This window comes from Saccopteryx leptura, chromosome 1, assembly GCF_036850995.1.
Source record: "Saccopteryx leptura isolate mSacLep1 chromosome 1, mSacLep1_pri_phased_curated, whole genome shotgun sequence".
NCBI lineage: Eukaryota > Metazoa > Chordata > Mammalia > Chiroptera > Emballonuridae > Saccopteryx > Saccopteryx leptura.
The window spans coordinates 389,473,095-389,491,360 of record NC_089503.1 but is presented as its reverse complement, the minus strand read 5'-3'; the positions used below and the strand labels follow the sequence as shown (position 1 = coordinate 389,491,360).

General features: G+C 35.9%; 2 protein-coding genes across 2 annotated transcripts in view; both read left to right on the top strand.

Moving 5' to 3' along the window:
• LOC136388496 (uncharacterized protein PF3D7_1120000-like) overlaps positions 1-18,266 on the top strand; it is a 419,710-nt gene that overhangs the window by 71,374 nt on the left and 330,070 nt on the right. The window lies entirely within an intron of this gene.
• The window catches only part of LOC136389586 (butyrophilin subfamily 1 member A1-like), a 91,904-nt gene continuing 78,725 nt past the window's right edge, over positions 5,088-18,266 (top strand). Inside the window, exons 1-3 of the mRNA XM_066361457.1 lie at positions 5,088-5,104; positions 5,231-5,370; positions 8,869-8,892. Of these exons, the coding sequence (XP_066217554.1) occupies positions 5,088-5,104; positions 5,231-5,370; positions 8,869-8,892 (181 nt within the window). The remainder of the gene's footprint in view (positions 5,105-5,230; positions 5,371-8,868; positions 8,893-18,266) is intronic.

Here is an 18,266-nt window from a genome sequence, read left to right as displayed (position 1 = left end):
TGAAAACTTCCCTAAATTAATGCAGGAGAAACTCGCACAATTTCAAAAAGCAAAGAGAACTCCAATAAAGAGAAACCCAAAGAAACCTACACAAAGACACATCATAATTATAAAACCAAACCTAAGTGATAAAGAGAAAATATTAAAAGCTGCAAGAGAAAAAAAAGCTATCACTTACAAAGGAGCCCCCATAATGATGACATCTGACTTCTCAACAGAAACACTTGAGGCCAGAAGAAAATGGTAAGAAATATTCAAAGTAATGCAGAACAAAAGCCTACAACCAAGACTGCTTTATCCAACAAGGCTATCATTTAAAATTGAAAAAGAAATAAAAGCTTCCCAGACAAAAAACAAAACAAAACAAAAAAAAACTCAAGGAATTCATTACAACCAAACCAATGCTGCAGGAAATGTTAAGAGGCCTATTGTAAACAGATCAAAGTGGGAAAAGAATATAGTAAAAGAGGAATACAGCTTTAAAAAATAAAATGGCAATAAACAACTATATTTCAATAATAAATTTAAATGTAAATGGAATAAATGATCAAATCAAAAAACATAGAGTAGCTGCATGGATAAGAAAACAGGACCCATACAGATGCTGTCTACAAGAGACACATCTTAAAACAAAAGATGCACATAGATTGATGGTAAAAGGATGGAAAAAAAAACATTTCATGCAAATGGAAATGAAAAAAAAGCTGGGGTAGCAATATTTTTATCAGACAAAATGAACTTTAAAACAAAGGCTATAGTAAGAGATAAAGAATGCCAGTACATAATGATAAAGGGAGTAATCCAACAGGAAAATATAACTATTATAAATATCTATGCACCTAATATAGAAGCTCCTAAATATATAAAGCAGACTTTGATAGTTATAAAAAGCGAGATCAACAGCAATACTATAATAGTAGGGGATTTTAATACCTCACTAACATCACTAGATAAATCCTCAAGAAAGAAAATTAACAAAGAAACAGCAGACTTAAAGGACACACTAGATCAACTCGATTTAACAGATGTTTTCAGAACCTTTCACCCTAAAGCAGCAGAATATACATTCTTTTCAAGTGCTCATGGTACATTCTCTAGGATAGACCACATGTTAAGGCATAAAAGTGGCTTAAACAAATTTAAGAAGATTGAAATCATATCAAGCACTTTCTCTGATTACAATGGCATGAAACTAGAAATGAACCACAACAAAAAGCTCAAAAATTCTCAAACACATGGAAACTAAATAGCAGGTTGTTAAATAACAAATGCATTAAGAATGAGAGCAAAGAAGAAATAAAAAAATTCCTAGAAGAGAACGACAATGAGCATAGAGCAACTCAATTTTTTTTATTAATTTTACTAGGGTGACATCAATACATCAGAGTACATATGTTCAAAGAAAACATGTCCAGGTGATCTTGTCAATCAATTATGTTGCATACCCATCACCCAAAGTCAGATTGTCTACTGTCACTTTCTATCCAGTTTTCTTTGTGCCCCTCCCCCTCCCCTTTTCCCTCTCTGTCTTCCCCCACCCCCGTAACCACCACACTCTTATCAATGTCTCTTAGTCTCGCTTTTATATCTCACCTACGTATGGAATAATGCAGTTCTTGTTTTTTTCTGATTTACTTATTTCACTTCATATAATGTTATTAAGATACTACCATTTTGCTTGTAATGATCCTATGTCATTATTTCTTATGGCTGAGTAGTATTCCATAGTGTATATGTGCCACATCTTCTTTATCCAGTCTTCTATTGAAGGGCTTTTTGGTTGTTTTTATGTCTTGGCCACTGTGAACAATGCTGCAATGAACATGGGGCTGCATGTGTCTTTCTGTATCGATGTTTCTGAGTTGTTGGGGTATATACCCAGTAGAGGGATTGCTGGGTCATAAGGTAGTTCTATTTTCAGTTTTATGAGGAACCACCATACTTTCTTCCAAAATGGTTGTACTACTTAACTTCCCACCAACAGTGAATGAGGGTTCCTTTTTCTCCACAGCCTCTCCAACACTTGTCATTACTTGTCTTGTTGATAATAGCTAATCTAACAGGTGTGAGGTGGTATCTCATTGCAGTTTTGATTTGCATTTCTCTAATAACTAAAGAAGATGAGCATCTTTTCATATATCTGTTGTCCATTTGTATTTCTTCCTGGGAGAAGTGTCTGTTCATGTCATCTTCCCATTTTTTTATTGGATTGTTTGTTTTTTTGTTGTTGAGTTTTATGAGTTCTTTGTATATTTTGGATATTAGGACCTTATTTGAACTATTGTTTGAAAATATAATTTCCCATTTAGTTGTCTGTCTATTTATTTTGTTGTCAGTTTCTCTTGCTGAGCAAAACTTCTTAGTTTGATGTAGTCCCATTCATTTATTTTTGCCTATATTACCCAAAGCAATCTATAAATTCAATGCAATACCAATTAAAATACCAATGACATACTTTAAAGATATAGATCACATAACACAAAAATTTATATGGAGCCAAAAAAGAACATGAATAGCCTCAGCAATTTTAAAAAAGAAGAATGAAGTGGAAGGTATCACTCTTCCTAATATCAAGTTATAGTACAAGGCCATTGTACTCAAAACAGCCTGGTACTGCATAAGAAAAGGCATACAGATCAATGGAATAGAACAGAGAACCCAGAAATAAACCCACAGCTCTATGGACAACTGATATTTGACAAAGGACGTAAGGGCATAGAATGGAGTAAAGACAGCCTGTTTAATAAATGGTGTTGGGAAAATTGGTCAGCTTCCTGCAAAAAAATGAAAGTAGACCACCAACTTACACCATTCACAAAAATAAACTCAAAATGCATAAAAGACTTAAATGTAAGCTGTGAAACTGTAAGCATCTTAGAAGAAAACATAGGCAGCAAGCTCTCCGACATCTCTCGCAGCAATATATTTGCTGATTTATCTTCACAGGAAAGTTAAATAAAAGACAGGATAAACAAATGGGACTATATCAAACTAAAAAGCTTTAGCACAGCTAAAGACAATAAGAACAGAAAAAGACAAACTACACAATGGGAGAACATATTTGACAATACATCTGATAAGCGGTTAATAACCAAAATTTATAAACAACTTGTAAATCTTGACAGCAAGAAGACAAACAATTCAATCAAAAAATAAGCAAAAGAAATAAATAAACATTTTTCCAAAGAGGACATACAGATGGCCAATAGGCATATGAAAAAAGGCTCACCATCACTAGTCATTAGAGAAATGTAAGGTTAAACCACAATGATATATCAATCACCTCACACCAGTCAGAACGGCGCTCATCAATCAAATAACACAGAATAAGTGCTGGCGAGGATATGGAGAAAAGGGAACCCTCCTGCACTGCTGGTGGGAATGCAGACTGGTGCAGCCTCTGTAGAAAACAGTATGGAGATTCCTCAAAAAATTGTAAATCGAACTGCCTTCTGACCCAGCTATCCCACTTTTAGGAATATACCCCAAGAACACCATAGCACTGTTCAAAAAGAAGAAATGCACCCCCACGTTTATGGCAGCATTGTTCACAATAGCGAATATCTGGAAACAGCCCAAGTGTCCGTCAGAGGACGAGTGGATCAAAAAGCTTTGGTACATATATACTACGGAATACTACTCAGCCATAAGAAATAATGACATAGGATCATTTACAATAACATGGATGGACCTTGACAACATTATACGGAGTGAAATATGTAAATCAGAAAAAACTAAGAACTATATGAATCAATACATAGATGGGACATAAAAATGAGACTCAGACACATGGACAAGAATGTGATGGTAATGGGGCAGTGTTTGGGGGTGTGGAGGAGGCGAGGAGAAGAAGGAGAGAGAAGGGGTGGGGGTAGGGGAGGGGCACAAAGAAATCCAGATAGAAGGGGATGGAAGACAATTTGACTTTGGGTGAGGGGTATACAGCATAATCAAATGTTAAAATAATCTGGAGATGTTTTCTCTCAACATATGTACCCTGATTTATCAATGACACTTCATTAAATTTAATAATAATAAAAAAAGCAAACAAACAAAAAACATATCCAGTGACAAGGAAAGCAACTGATTTGAAAAATATGTAAATAAAATTTTTATTTTACTATAAAAAACAAACAAAGATACTATCCTTCATAGATGAAAGTAAAAAAAAGACATTCCCCCCCAAAAAAAGAATGACTCCTCTGTTTATCTAGAAGAGCAGTTTCTCAGTAACTCTTGTGTATTAGTTTTAGCAGCTTTGTACAACGAAGGAACACAATTAGAAATGAATGCATACATATATAGAAGCATAAAAAGACTATAATAAATAAAGTAAATATTTCATCGTGGTCCACGTAGAGTGAATAGGAATCAAGAATATTTTTATTAAAGAATCTCCAGATTTTTATAAATATAATATAATTTGTTAAATAAAACAATTATCTTCTATTTTAAATTGTTTTAAATATTTAATTTATTGAGGTAATAGTTGTTAAAAACACTGTGCAGATCTGAGATGCACAATTCTATCATACATCATGTTTATGTGGCCGTGTTTTCACCACCCAGTCACAAATCATTGTGTCACATTTTTGATATGTTTTAAATTTTATGTCGTCATATGTCACATGGTATTTTTATAATTGTAGTGATGATTTCAGTAAAATTGATTTTCAATGCAATTTATTTATGGAACATCTGAGACTTGGTCACCTTGCAGAAACAAAGTTACAAGATGTAGGACATTCACTTCGTTTTCTTCACAGTGTATAGAGAACCTGTCCCACTCATGTGAGCTGAGATATTCTTTTTTCGATTAAGGGATAAAAAGCTCAGTAAGGTCCAGTGAGGAGCAGAATGTTCATCAGAGAATCCCAGTCCTTTCTCTCTCCTGAATTCAACTCCCAGGAGTATTAAGATTGTCTTCATTCAAGAATGAGTAAAAACAGAATCTCCAATACAGTGTGGTTAACAACCAACCTGTGGACAAAAACATGGAGGACGCAGCCCCCAGACCCCTGAGCCTGTGTCACTGGGAGGAGCTGTGTGTCAGTGTTCCTTCCACAGTGTGGTGGCCACTCTGCACGATGTCGCTGCCGCAGCAGTGAGACTCACTGATGTGTTTAAAGCATCCAATGAGCATACTAAAGCTTACAAACAGAGTAACAGAAATATAAGTATTTCAAATAGACCAAGAATATTTTCAGCCTAGCCTGTGGTGGCCCCGTAGACTGAGCGTGAACCTGAACACTGAGGTTGCCAGTCCGACCCTGGACTTGCCCGGACACGGCACCCAGGGCAGCAGCTACAGCTACAGTGAAGCAGCCATGAGTCCACATGCTTCCCTCCTGCCTGCCATTCTTTCTCTCAGTAATATTAACAAATAATATAGATTTAGAAAAGAATTACTTTAATACATTAAACAGCAAATGCAATATTTTTAAAATTTTATATTGTACTAAATTACCTCCCTTTTCCACCGGTTACTTACTATATAACACCTGTGGATGATAGTGAACTTTGTTCCACTGTGTAGATGTGTGTTTTGGGGTAGGGAAACATGTGTGATTTGGCATGTGTTTCTGTGTTCATCTAAAAGTATCTTAAATTTAAATTTGAATTTGTAAGTACATTTCAATCTTTTTGTGGTTACTAGAAATTAAATTGACATTACCTTTTGTATTTCTTTTTCAGCACAATTTCTGCATATATTAGGTAAAGTTACTGATATTCCTTCACTCTTGATCCACATGAAACATCTGGTTTATTTCTCTCTTTCACGTTTCCGGCCCTTTTATCCCCGGGCTCTCCGTTGGCCTGTCCTCCTCCTAGGAGTCTACTGCTCCTCCCCCAATATTGAGATCGTCCTTCTCCTAATTGAAACTCTGTCCATTTCTGTTTCCTACCTTCCCTCCTTTCTCTTCCTTCTGTGTCATTTTACACAAGTGTTTCCCTGTAAACATTGGCTGCTCTGTCTTGCACTAAATTGTCACAGTTTTATTAAGACATAAGTATGCTGAAGGGTATTAAGCTGACAGAATCATGAATTTTAATATATACATATATTATAAGTTTATATAATGGTGTATAGATGAATATATATGTATGTGTTTCTGGGACATATTCAAACTTGAGATCTCTGTCAAGTATGACAAGTTTGAAGCCCAATATTATGCAATTAATACTTCTCCAATCCCTTCAGAGAAATAACTGCAAACTGTCAGCATTCAGTGTCTCTCCCAATTGTCTTTCACAGCCTGAGTCATGATAAATACTTTGTATCATTCACTGATCAGATGTGACAGAATGGGGCCTCCCTCTTCCACTGTCCTTGATCATATGACCCAGGTGTTCCAAGTTAACTAAATATTTTACCTAATTATTTCATAGAATATAAAATATCTAACCATTCCTGGTTTTTATTCTTTGGCATTACGTAGATACTGATATCACATGACAAAATGTACTTAAAATATATACAATTTTCAGACAGATGAAGTATCTTAAGACAAGTGCACAACTGGTTCATCTCTGACAAGTACTTTTTATGTGAAGGGTGCAATTGATTGTGATGTTTCACAGTAAAGAAAATTTAATCATTCAAAGCTGAATGTTTTCTTTTTAGTGGCTATTACAATTTTCATTATTTCCTTGGTATTGATGTTTAAAATAATATGAGTCCAAATTCCTTTCTCCTGCCTCTCATCCCTTGTCTAAATAATATTAATAACTATAATATTTTTAAAAAGTGAATTATGTTAAAAAATAAACAGGAAAACAAATATTTTTACTTATTTATATTATTTTGCTAACTTAACACCCTTTTCCTCCTTTTTATTTAACTATAAAATATCGGTGGTCAATAGTGACCTCTGAGCCACTGTGTTTTGGGGAGGTATGTGTGATTTGGTGTGTGTGTGTGTGTGTGTGTGTGTGTGTTCATTTTAAATTAACCAAATTTTATATTTGAATTTATCAGTAAATTTGAATTCTATTTGTGGTTGTTTCCCATGAAATTGACATTTTCTTTTCTTTTTCAGAGGAATTTAAGAGACAATTAGGTAAAATTACTGATATATTTTTACATTTAATTCACTTGAAAAACATCTGCTTTATTTCTTTCTTTGACATTTCCGGCCTTTTATCCAAGTGCCTTCCGTTGGTCTGTCCTCATCCTCGAAGTCTGCTGTCCCTCCCACATGATTCTGAGACAGCACCTCCTTCATTTGGGTCTGTTGATCTCTGTTTCCCTGTCTTTCATTCTTTCCTGCATCTCTTTCTCATTTTACACAGCTGTCTCTCTGTAAACTGTGGCTGCAGCTGTCAAGCAGAGAATTGTCACAGTTTCATTCAGAATTTGGTGAGATAAAAGGCTTCAAACCGACAGACACACAGTGTTTAGTATATATAGATATAGATATAGACATACAGATATTAGTTTACATATTAGTGTACATAGATATCTGTGTGTGTATGTGTGTGTTTTGGGAAAATGCCAAACTTAGGACATTATTCAAATTTTCTAAATTTCAGTGTCCATTCCTATGCAATGGATACCTCTCCAAACCCTTCAAAGAACAGTCTTCAAAACCATCATTCGCTAAAGCACTCGAGTCTGATAAATAAATAAATCAGCGCCAAAAAGACCCAAACAAACCATCATTCGGTGCCTCGGTTCATTTTCTTTGCACAGCCTGTGTCATGATAAATACCTGACACCATTCACTGGTCAGATGTGACAGAGTGGGGCGTCCCTCTTCCACTGTCCCTGATAATATGATATGACCTAGTGTTTGAAGCTTTTAAGTATTTTATTTTTCGAACCTTTTAAAATATCCAAACATGACAGTTTCTTATTCTTTCTCAGTATTGTTGACACAGTTTCCATATGCCAAACAGCACTTAACAATAAGCAATTTTCTGAAGGATGTAATAACTTTAGGTGAGGTCAAAAGTAATAAATATGTGATCTCTACGTAATTAGTGAAGAACACAAGAAAACAATATTCACCATGATATATCTCACAAAAAAGAACTTTAATCATTCAAAACTTAATAGTATCTTGCCCTAATGACAATTTAAATTATATTTTTGTTTTATTAGGAATGGTCTTTAGACATATATCTCTCTAATGCAGTGGTCCCCAACCCCCGGGCCGCGAACCGGTACTGGTTCGTGAGCCTTTTGGTACTGGTCGGCAGAGAAAGAATAAATAATTTACATTATTTCCATTTTATTAATATTTAAGTCTGAACGATGTTTTACTTTTAAAAAATGACCAGATTCCCTCTATTACATCTGTTTAAGACTCACTCTTGATGCTTGTCTCGGTCACATGATACATTTATCCATCCCACCCTAAAGGCTGGTCCGTGAAAATATTATCTGACATTAAACCGGTCCGTGGTCCAAAAAAGGTTGGAGACCACTGCTCTAATGTATAGAGCAGGTGTCATATGACTATTGGAACATAAACAGTTTGGGACAGATGGTGTGTCTACTGTACATATCCCATCACTGCTGAAGTAACTGTCCAGCCTGTGAATAAGTTTGTTTTTAGCCTGATAAAGGTGGTAGTCTAGTGACAGGGGAATACTTAGTACTGCACAAGTCAGAATTTCAGTCCACACTCATCTCTTTATTTCCTGACTTAGTTTCCTGTGCACAGGTGCCAGGGTAGGGAAACAGCATTAACTCTGATGGGTGAGGTGTCCTTTGGGTCCTTAGGGCTCCTATTTTCACAGACATGGGTCCCCATGTGCTCCACAGTGAACTAGGAAATGGGGCCCATTTCTGTTCTCCTTCCTCCCTGATATTCTGTTTTTACTTGGAATGAATGACTTTTTCATTTCTTCTTTTCTTTTCAGCCGAGCAAAGTGCACAGGAAAAAGGTAAGTGCCGATGATCTACTGCCCTGTCCTCCCTCACCTGTCCCTCATCCCCTGTCCTCTCTCTCAGGGACCAGCTACCTGTGTCTCAGTTCTCGATCCTCCCACTCTGATCACCACTTCATTTCCTCCTCAGTTTCTCCAATTATTACCGCTGTGGTTGCCTTGTTGAAATTAAGGAGACAGAGGCTTTTGGTCAAATTAGTATTATCACTAACATATTTGCAAGTTTTGGTACTTTTAAAGTTTCTGAGTGTAATTTCCTCAAGGACAGCTCAGGTCATTTCATTCTAAAACTCCCTTCTTGTTTCTCTTCATCTGATTCACTCAGCTACATTCAGACATGACTTAAAACAGAAACTCCGATGCAATAAGGTTGTGAATTAATCCATAGCCACTAATGTTGTGAATAGATGCACATTAGAACCCACTCCTATGTTTATCTGGAAGAGCAGTTTCTCGGTAATTCTTGTGTATTACTTTTAGCAGCTTTGTATAATGAAGAAACTGCAATTAGAAATGAATGCGTACATATATGGAAGCATAAAGACACTATAGTAAATAGGGCAAATATTTCATCGTGGTCCATGCAGAGTGAATAGGAATCAAGTAAACTTTAATTAAAGAATCTCCAGAAATTTAAAAATATAGCACAATTCATTAAATAAAATTATTCTCTTTTATTTTAAATTGTTTAAAATATTTATTTAGGTAATAGTGGTTAATAAAACTGTGCAGATCTGAGGTGAACAATTCTATCACACATCATGTGTACATGGCAGTGTGTTCACCACCCAGTCACGTATCTTTCTGTCACCTTTTTATATGTTTTAGATATTTATGTCATCACATGACACATGGTATTTTTATAATTGTAGTGATGATTTCAGTAAAATTGATTTTCAAGGCATTTTCTTTATTTATGGAAGATCTGAGACTGCAGAAACATCTTGCAGAAACAACATTAGAAGATGTAGGTCATTCGCTTCGTTTTCTTCACAGTGTGTAGAGAACCTGTCTCACTCATGTGAGCTGAGATATTCTTTTCTCGATTAACGGATAAAAAAGTTCAGTAAGGTCCAGTGAGGAACAGAATGTTCATCAGAGAATCCCACCCCTTTCTCTCCTGAATTCGACTCCCATGAGTATTAAGATGTTCTTCATTCAGAAATGAGTAAAAACAGAATGTCTACTACAATGTGATTAACAACCAACCTGTGGACAAATATATGGAGGACTCCGCCCCCAGACCCCTGACCCTGTGTCACTGGGAGGAGCTGTGTGTCAGTGCTCCTTCCACAGTGTGGTGGCCACTCTGCACGATGTCGCTGCCACAGCAGTGAGACTCACTGATGTGTTTATAAACATCCAGTGAGCATACTAAACTTACAAACAGATTTTCTGAAACATAAGAATTTCAAATATACCAAGAATATTTTCAGCCTCGCCTGTGGTGGCCCCGTAGACAGAACATGGACCTGGAACACTGAGGTTGTCAGTTGGACCCTGGACTTGCCTGGACACGGCACACAGGGCAGCAGCTACAGCTACAGCGAAGCTGCTAAGAGACCACAAATTCCCTCCTGCTCCCCTTTCTTTCTCTCAGTAATATTAACAAATAAAATACACTTTGAAAATATTAATTTAAGAAATTAAACAGCAAATCTAGTATTTTTAAAAATTTATATTATTTTACTATCTTACCCCCCTTTTACATCATTTTACTTACTATAGAACACCTGTGGACGAAAGTTGCTATGTTCCACTGTGTAGATGTGTGTGTTTTCTGGAGGGAGCATGTGTGATTTGACATGTGTTTCTGTGTTCATTTGAAATTATCCTAAATTTAAATTTGAATTTGTAAATGTATTACAATCTCTTTGTCGTTACTACCCATGAAATTGACATTGACTTTTGTATTTTTATTTCAGCACGAGGTCTGCAAATATTAGGTAAAGTTACTGATATTCCTCCACTCATCATCTACATGGAAACATCTGGTTTATTTCTCTTTGACATTTCCGGCCCTTTTATCCCCGGGCTCTCTGCTGGCCTGTCCTCCTCCTAGGAGTCTACTGTTCCTCCCCCAATATTGAGATGGTCCTTCTCCTAATTGGAACTCGGTCCATTTCTGTTTCCTACCTTCCCTCCTTCTTCTTCCCTGTTTGTCATTTTACACAAGTGTTTTCTTGTAAACATTGGCTGCTCTGTTTTACAGTAAATTGTCACAGTTTCATTAAGACATTGGTGAGATGAAGGGTGTTAAGCTGACAGAATCATAATTTTTATTATATATATACATATGATACAGGTTTATATTAGGGTGTATAGATGAATATATATCATATCTATGTGTTTCTGGGAAATATTCAAACTTGAGATCTCTCTCAATTATGACAAGTTTGAGGCCCAATATTAAGCAATTAATACTTCTCCAATTTCTTGAGACAAATATCTACAAACTGTCAGCATTCAGTGTCTCTCCCCATTGTCTTTCCATAGCCTGAGTCATGATAAATATCTTGTATCATTCACTAGTCAAATGTAACAGAGTGGGGCGTCCCTCTTCCACTGTCCTTGATCATATGACCCAGTGTTTGAAGCTTTTAAGTATTTTACCAAAGTTTTGAACCTTTAAAATATCCAAACATGGCAGTTTCTTATTCTTTCTCAGGATTGTTGACACAGTTTACATATGCCAAACAGCACTTAACAATAAGCAATTTTCTGAAGGCTGTAATACTTAAGGTCAGGTCAAAAGTAATAAATATCTGATTTCTACGTAATATATGAAGGACACCAGAAATAAATATTGATCATGATATATCTCACAAAAAAGAACCTTAATCATTCAAACCTTAAGAGTATATTTTTCTAAGGACAATTTAAATTATATTTTTGTTTTATTAGGAATGGTCTTTAGACATATATTCCTCTAATGCATTGGTCCTCAAATCCCGGGTTAGTCCAATACCGGTTAGTGGGCATTTTGGTACCGGTCCGCAGAGAAAGAATAAATAACTTAAATTATTTCCATTTTATTTATTTTTAAGTCTGAACAATGATTTCTTTTTAAAAAATGACCAGATTCCCTCTGTTACATCTGTCTAAGACTCACTCTTGATGCTTGTCTCGGTCACGTGATACATTTATCTGTCCCACCCTAAAGGCTAGTCCATGAAAATATTTTCTGACATTAAACCAGTCTGTGGCCCAAAAAAGTTTGGGAACCACCGCTCTAATTTACAGAGCAGTTGTCATATCACTAGTGCAACATAAACAGTTTGGGACAGATGGTGCCTCTACTGTACACATCCCGTCACTGCTGAAGTAACTGTCCCACATGTGAATACGTTTGTTTTTAGCCCAAAAATGGTGGTAGTCTAGTGACAGGGGACACTTAGTATTGCACAAGTCAGAATTTCAGTCCACACTCCTCATTTTTTTCCTGACTTAGTTTCCTGTGCACAGGGGACAGGGGAAGGAGAACAGCACTGACTCTGATGGGTGAGGTGTCCTTTGGGTCCTCAGGGTTCCTGCTTTCACAGACATGGTTCCCCGTGTGCTCCACAGTGAACTAGGAAAGGGGGCCCATTTCTTCCACCTTCCCTGACATTGTGTTTTTATAGGGAATGAATGACTTTTTCATTTCTTCTTTTGCTTTTCAGCCATGCAAAGTGCACAGGAAAAAAGTAAGTACTGATGATCTGCTTCCCTGTCCTCCCTCACCTGTCCCTCATCCCCTGTCCTCTCTCTCAGGGACCAGCTACCTGTGTCTCAGTTCTCGATCCTCCCACTCTGATCACCACTTCATTTCCTCCTCAGTTTCTCCAATTATTACCGCTGTCATTGCCTCTTTGAAATTAAGGAGACAGAGGCTTTTAGTCAAATTAGTATTATCACTAATATATTTGCAAGTTTTGGTACTTTTGAAGTTTCTGATTGTAAGTTTTCTCAAGGACAGCTCAGGACATTTGATTCAGAACTTCCCTTCTTCTTTCTCTTCATCTGATTCACTCAGCTACATTCAGACATGACTTAAAACAGAAACTCAGATGCAATAAGGTTGCGAATTAATCGATGGCCACTAACGTTGTGAATAGACGCACATTAGAACCCCCTCCTGTGTTTATCTGGAAGAGCAGTTTCTCGGTAATTCTTGTGTATTACTTTTAGCAGCTTTGTATAATGAAGAAACTGCAATTAGAAATGAATGCATACATATATGGAGGCATAAATGTACTATAGTAAATAGGGCAAATATTTCATTGTGGTCCACCTAGAGTGGATAGGAATCAAGAATATTTTAATTAAAAATCTCCAGGACATTTAAAAATAGGACACAATTCATTAAATAAAATTCTTCTCTTTATTTTAAATTGTTTAAAATAGTTATTGAGGTAATAGTGGTTAACAAAACTGTGCAGATCTGAGGTGAACAATTCTATCACACATCATGTGTACATGGCAGTGTGTTCACCACCCAGTCACGTATCTTTCTGTCACCTTTTTATATGTTTTAGATATTTATGTCATCACATGTCACATGGTATTTTTATAATTGTAGTGATGATTTCAGTAAAATTTATTTTCAAGGCATTTTTTTTTTTTTTTTTTTTTTTTTTTTTATAATTTTATTTTTTTAATGGGGTGACATCAATAAATCAGGATACATATATTCAAAGATAACAAGTCCAGGTTATCTTGTTGTTCAATTATGTTGCATACCCACCACCCAAAGTCAGATTGTCCTCTGTCACCTTCTATCTTGTTTTCTTTGTGCCCCTCCCCACCCCCTATCCCTCTCCCATTCCCCCCTACCCCCCGTAACCACCACACTCTTATAAATGTCTCTTAGTTTCACTATTATGTCCCACCTACGTATGGAATAATACAGTTCCTGTTTTTTTCTGATTTACTTATTTCGCTTCGTATCATGTTATCAAGATCCCACCATTTTGCTGTAAATGTTCCGATGTCATCATTTCTTATGGCTGAGTAGTATTCCATAGTGTATATGTGCCACATCTTCTTTATCCAGTCATCTATTGATGGGCTTTTTGGTTGTTTCCATGTCCTGGCCACTGTGAACAATGCTGCAATAAACATGGGGCTGCATGTGTCTTTACGTATCAATGTTTCTGAGTTTTTGGGATATATACCCAGTAGAGGGATTGCTGGGTCATAAGGTAGTTCTATTTTCAGTTTTTTGAGGAACCACCATACTTTCTTCCATAATGGTTGTACTACTTTACATTCCCACCAACAGTGTATGAGGGTTCCTTTTTCTCCACAGCCTCTCCAACATTTGCTGTTACCTGACTTGCTAATAACAGCTAATCGAACAGGTGTGAGGTGGTATCTCATTGCCGTTTTGATTTGCATTTCTCTAATAGCTAAAGAAGATGAGCATCTTTTCATATATCTGTTGGCCATTTGTATTTCTTCCTGGGAGAAGTGTCTATTCATATCCTCTTCCCATTTTTTTATTGGATTGTTTGTTTGTTTGTTGTTGAGTTTTATGAGTTCTTTGTATATTTTGGATATTAGGCCCTTATCTGAGCTGTCGTTTGAAAAAATCATTTCCCATTTAGTTGGCTTTCTGTTTATTTTGTTATCAGTTTCTCTTGCTGAGCAAAAACTTCTTAGTCTGATGTAGTCCCATTCATTAATTTTTGCCTTCACTTCTCTTGCCATTGGAGTCAAATTCATAAAATGCTCTTTAAAACCCAGGTCCCTGAGTTGAGTACCTATGTCTTCTTCTATGTACTTAATTGTTTCAGGTCTTATGTTTAGATCTTTGATCCATTTTGAGTTAATTTTTGTACAGGGGGAGAGACTGTAGTCCAGTTTCATTCTTTTGCATGTGGCTTTCCAGTTTTCCCAGCACCATTTATTGAAGAGGCTTTCTTTTCTCCATTGTGTGTTGTTGGCCCCTTTATCAAAAATTATTTGACTATATATATGTGGTTTTATTTCTGGACTTTCTATTCTGTTCCATTGGTCTGAGTGTCTATTTTTCTGCCAATACCATGCTGTTTTGATTGTCGTGGCCCTATAATAGAGTTTGAAGTCAGGTATTGAAATGCCCCCAGCTTCATTCTTTTTCTTTAGGATTGCTTTGGCTATTCGGGGTTTTTTATAGTTCCATATAAATCTGATGATTTTTTGCTCTATTTCTTTAAAAAATGTCATTGGAAGTTTGATGGGAATTGCATTAAATTTGTATATTGCTTTGGGTAATATAGCCATCTTGATTATATTTATTCTTCCTAGCCAAGAACAAGGTATATTCTTCCATCTCATTATATCTTTTTCGATTTCCCTTAACAATGGTTTATAGTTTTCATTATATAAGTCCTTTACATTCTTTGTTATGTTTATTCCTAAGTATTTTATTTTTTTTGTTGCAATCGTGAAGGGGATTATTCTTTTGAGTTCCTTCTCAGTTGTTTCATTGTTGGCATATAGAAAGGCTATTGACTTCTGTATGTTAATTTTGTATCCTGCGACCTTACTGTATTGGCTTATTGTTTCCAGTAGTCTTTTTGTGGATTCTTTGGGGTTTTCGATGTATAGTATCATATCATCTGCAAAAAGTGATACCTTTACTTCTTCTTTTCCGATATGGATGCCTTTTATTTCTTTGTCTTGTCTGATTGCTCTGGCTAGAACCTCTAGTACCACATTAAATAAGAGTGGAGAGAGTGGACAACCCTGTCTTGTTCCTGATTTAAGGGGGAAAGCCTTCAGTTTAGTGCCATTTAATATGATGTTAGCTGATGGTTTATCATATATGGCCTTTATCATGTTGAGATATTTTCCTTCTATACCCATTTTGTTGAGAGTCTTAAACATAAAATTGTGTTGTATTTTATCGAAAGCCTTTTCTGCGTCTATTGATAAGATCATGTGGTTTTTGTTCTTTGTTTTGTTGATATGGTGTATTACATTAACCGTTTTACGTATGTTGAACCATCCTTGAGATTCTGGGATGAATCCCACTTGATCATGATGTATTATTTTTTTAATATGTTGTTGTATTCGATTTGCTAGTATTTTGTTTAGTATTTTAGCATCTGTATTCATTAGAGATATTGGTCTGTAGTTTTCTTTTTCTGTGCCATTCTTGCCTGGTTTCGGTATGAGGGTTATGTTGGCTTCGTAAAATGTGTTTGGAAGTATTGCTTCTTCTTCAATTTTTTGGAAGACTTTGAGTAGAATAGGAACCAAGTCTTCTTTGAATGCTTGATAAAATTCGCTGGTATAGCCGTCAGGGCCTGGACTTTTATTTTTGGGGAGGTTTTTAATGGTTTTTTCTATTTCTTCTCTACTGATAGGTCTGTTTAGGCTTTCCGCTTCTTCTTGACTCAGTCTAGGAAGGTTGTATTTTTCTAGGAATTTATCCATTTCTTCTAGGTTGTTGAATTTAGTAGCATAAAGTTTTTCATAGTATTCTAAAATAATTCTTTGTATATCTACGGTGTCCGTGGTGATTTCTCCTCCTTCATTTTGGATTTTGTTTATATGAGTTCTTTCTCTTTTTTCCTTGGTAAGTCTTGCCAAGGGTTTGTCAATTTTGTTGATCTTTTCAAAGAACCAGCTCCTTGTTCTATTAATTTTTTCTATAGTTTTTCTGTTCTCTAATTCATTTATTTCTGCTCTGATTTTTATTATCTCCTTTCTTCGGCTGGTTTTGGGTTGTCTTTGTTCTTCTTTTTCTAGTTCCTTAAGGTGGGAAGTTAAGTGGTTCACTTGGGCTCTCTCTTGTTTGTTCATATATGCCTGAAGTGATATGAACTTCCCTCTTATCACTGCTTTTGCTGCATCCCATAGATTCTGATATGTCGTATTGTCATTTTCATTAGTCTGTATATATCTTTTGATCTCTGCACTTATTTCTTCTTTGACCCATTCATTTTTTAAAAGTATGTTGTTTAGTTTCCACATTTTTGTGGGATTTTTTTCCTCTTTTTTGCAGTTGAGTTCTAGTTTCAAGGCTTTATGATCAGAAAATATGCTTGGTACAACTTCAATTTTTCTGAATTTGCTGACGTTGTTTTTGTGGCCCAACATATGGTCAATTCATGAGAATGATCCATGTACACTGGAGAAAAATGTATACTCAGTCACTTTGGGATGAAATGTCCTGTAGATGTCTATCATATCCAGGTGCTCTAGTGTTTTGTTTAAGGCCACTATGTCTTTGTTGATTCTCTGTTTGGATGACCGATCTAGAGCCATCAGCGGTGTATTGAGGTCTCCAAGTATGATTGTATTTTTGTTAGTTTTTGTTTTAAGATCAATAAGTAGCTGTCTTATATATTTTGGTGCTCCTTGGTTTGGTGCATATATATTAAGAATTGTTATGTCTTCTTGATTCAGTGTCCCCTTAGCCATTATGAAATGGCCATTTTTGTCTCTGAGTACTTTTCCTGTCTTGTAGTCAGCATTATCCGATATGAGTATTGCTACACCTGCTTTTTTTTGGATGTTATTTGCTTGGAGTATTGTTTTCCAGCCTTTCACTTTGAATTTGTTTTTATCCTTGTTACTTAGATGAGTTTCCTGTAGGCAGCATACAGTTGGATTTTCTTTTTTAATCCATTCTGCTACTCTGTGCCTTTTTATTGGTGAGTTTAATCCGTTTACATTTAGTGTAATTATTGATACTTGTGAGTTCCCTATTGCCATTTTATATCTTGCTTTCTGTTAGTTTTGTGTCTTGTTTGATCCTTCTCTTTTGTTTTTCTATCTTTTGTTTTTATTTGGTTGTATTCCATACATCTTTCCACTGTTGCTATCTTTTTTATCTCATGTGCTTCTGTGGTGGTTTTTTCAATGGTGGTTACCTTTGAATAATGAAAAGGGTCCTTACCCTGTTCATTGTAGCGAACTATTTTGTGAGTACTTTTGCACTCCATCGTCCTTTGCTACTGTTAATCTCCATCTTCTCCCCCTCTTTCTTTTTGTTGTTGTCACAGTTTAAATTTGGTTTTATTGTGTTCTTCTTGGAGCTTTTACTTGTGGCTCTGTTTTTTTTTGTTCTTTGTATCTGATTGGAGAATCCCCTTTAGTAATTCCTGGAGTGGGGGTTTTCTGATGATAAATTCCCTCATCTTTTCTGTATCTGTGAATGTTTTTATTTCTCCTTCATATTTGAAGGATAGCTTTGATGGGTATAGTATTCGTGGCTGAAAGTTCCTCTCTTTCAGGACTTTAAATATTGGGGTCCACTCTCTTCTAGCTTGTAGAGTTTCTGCTGAGAAATCTGATGATAATCTAATGGGCCTTCCTTTATATGTTGTATTCTTCTTTTCCCTGGCTGCCTTGAGAATTTTTTCTTTGCTGTTGGTTTGTGTCAATTTCATTATGAT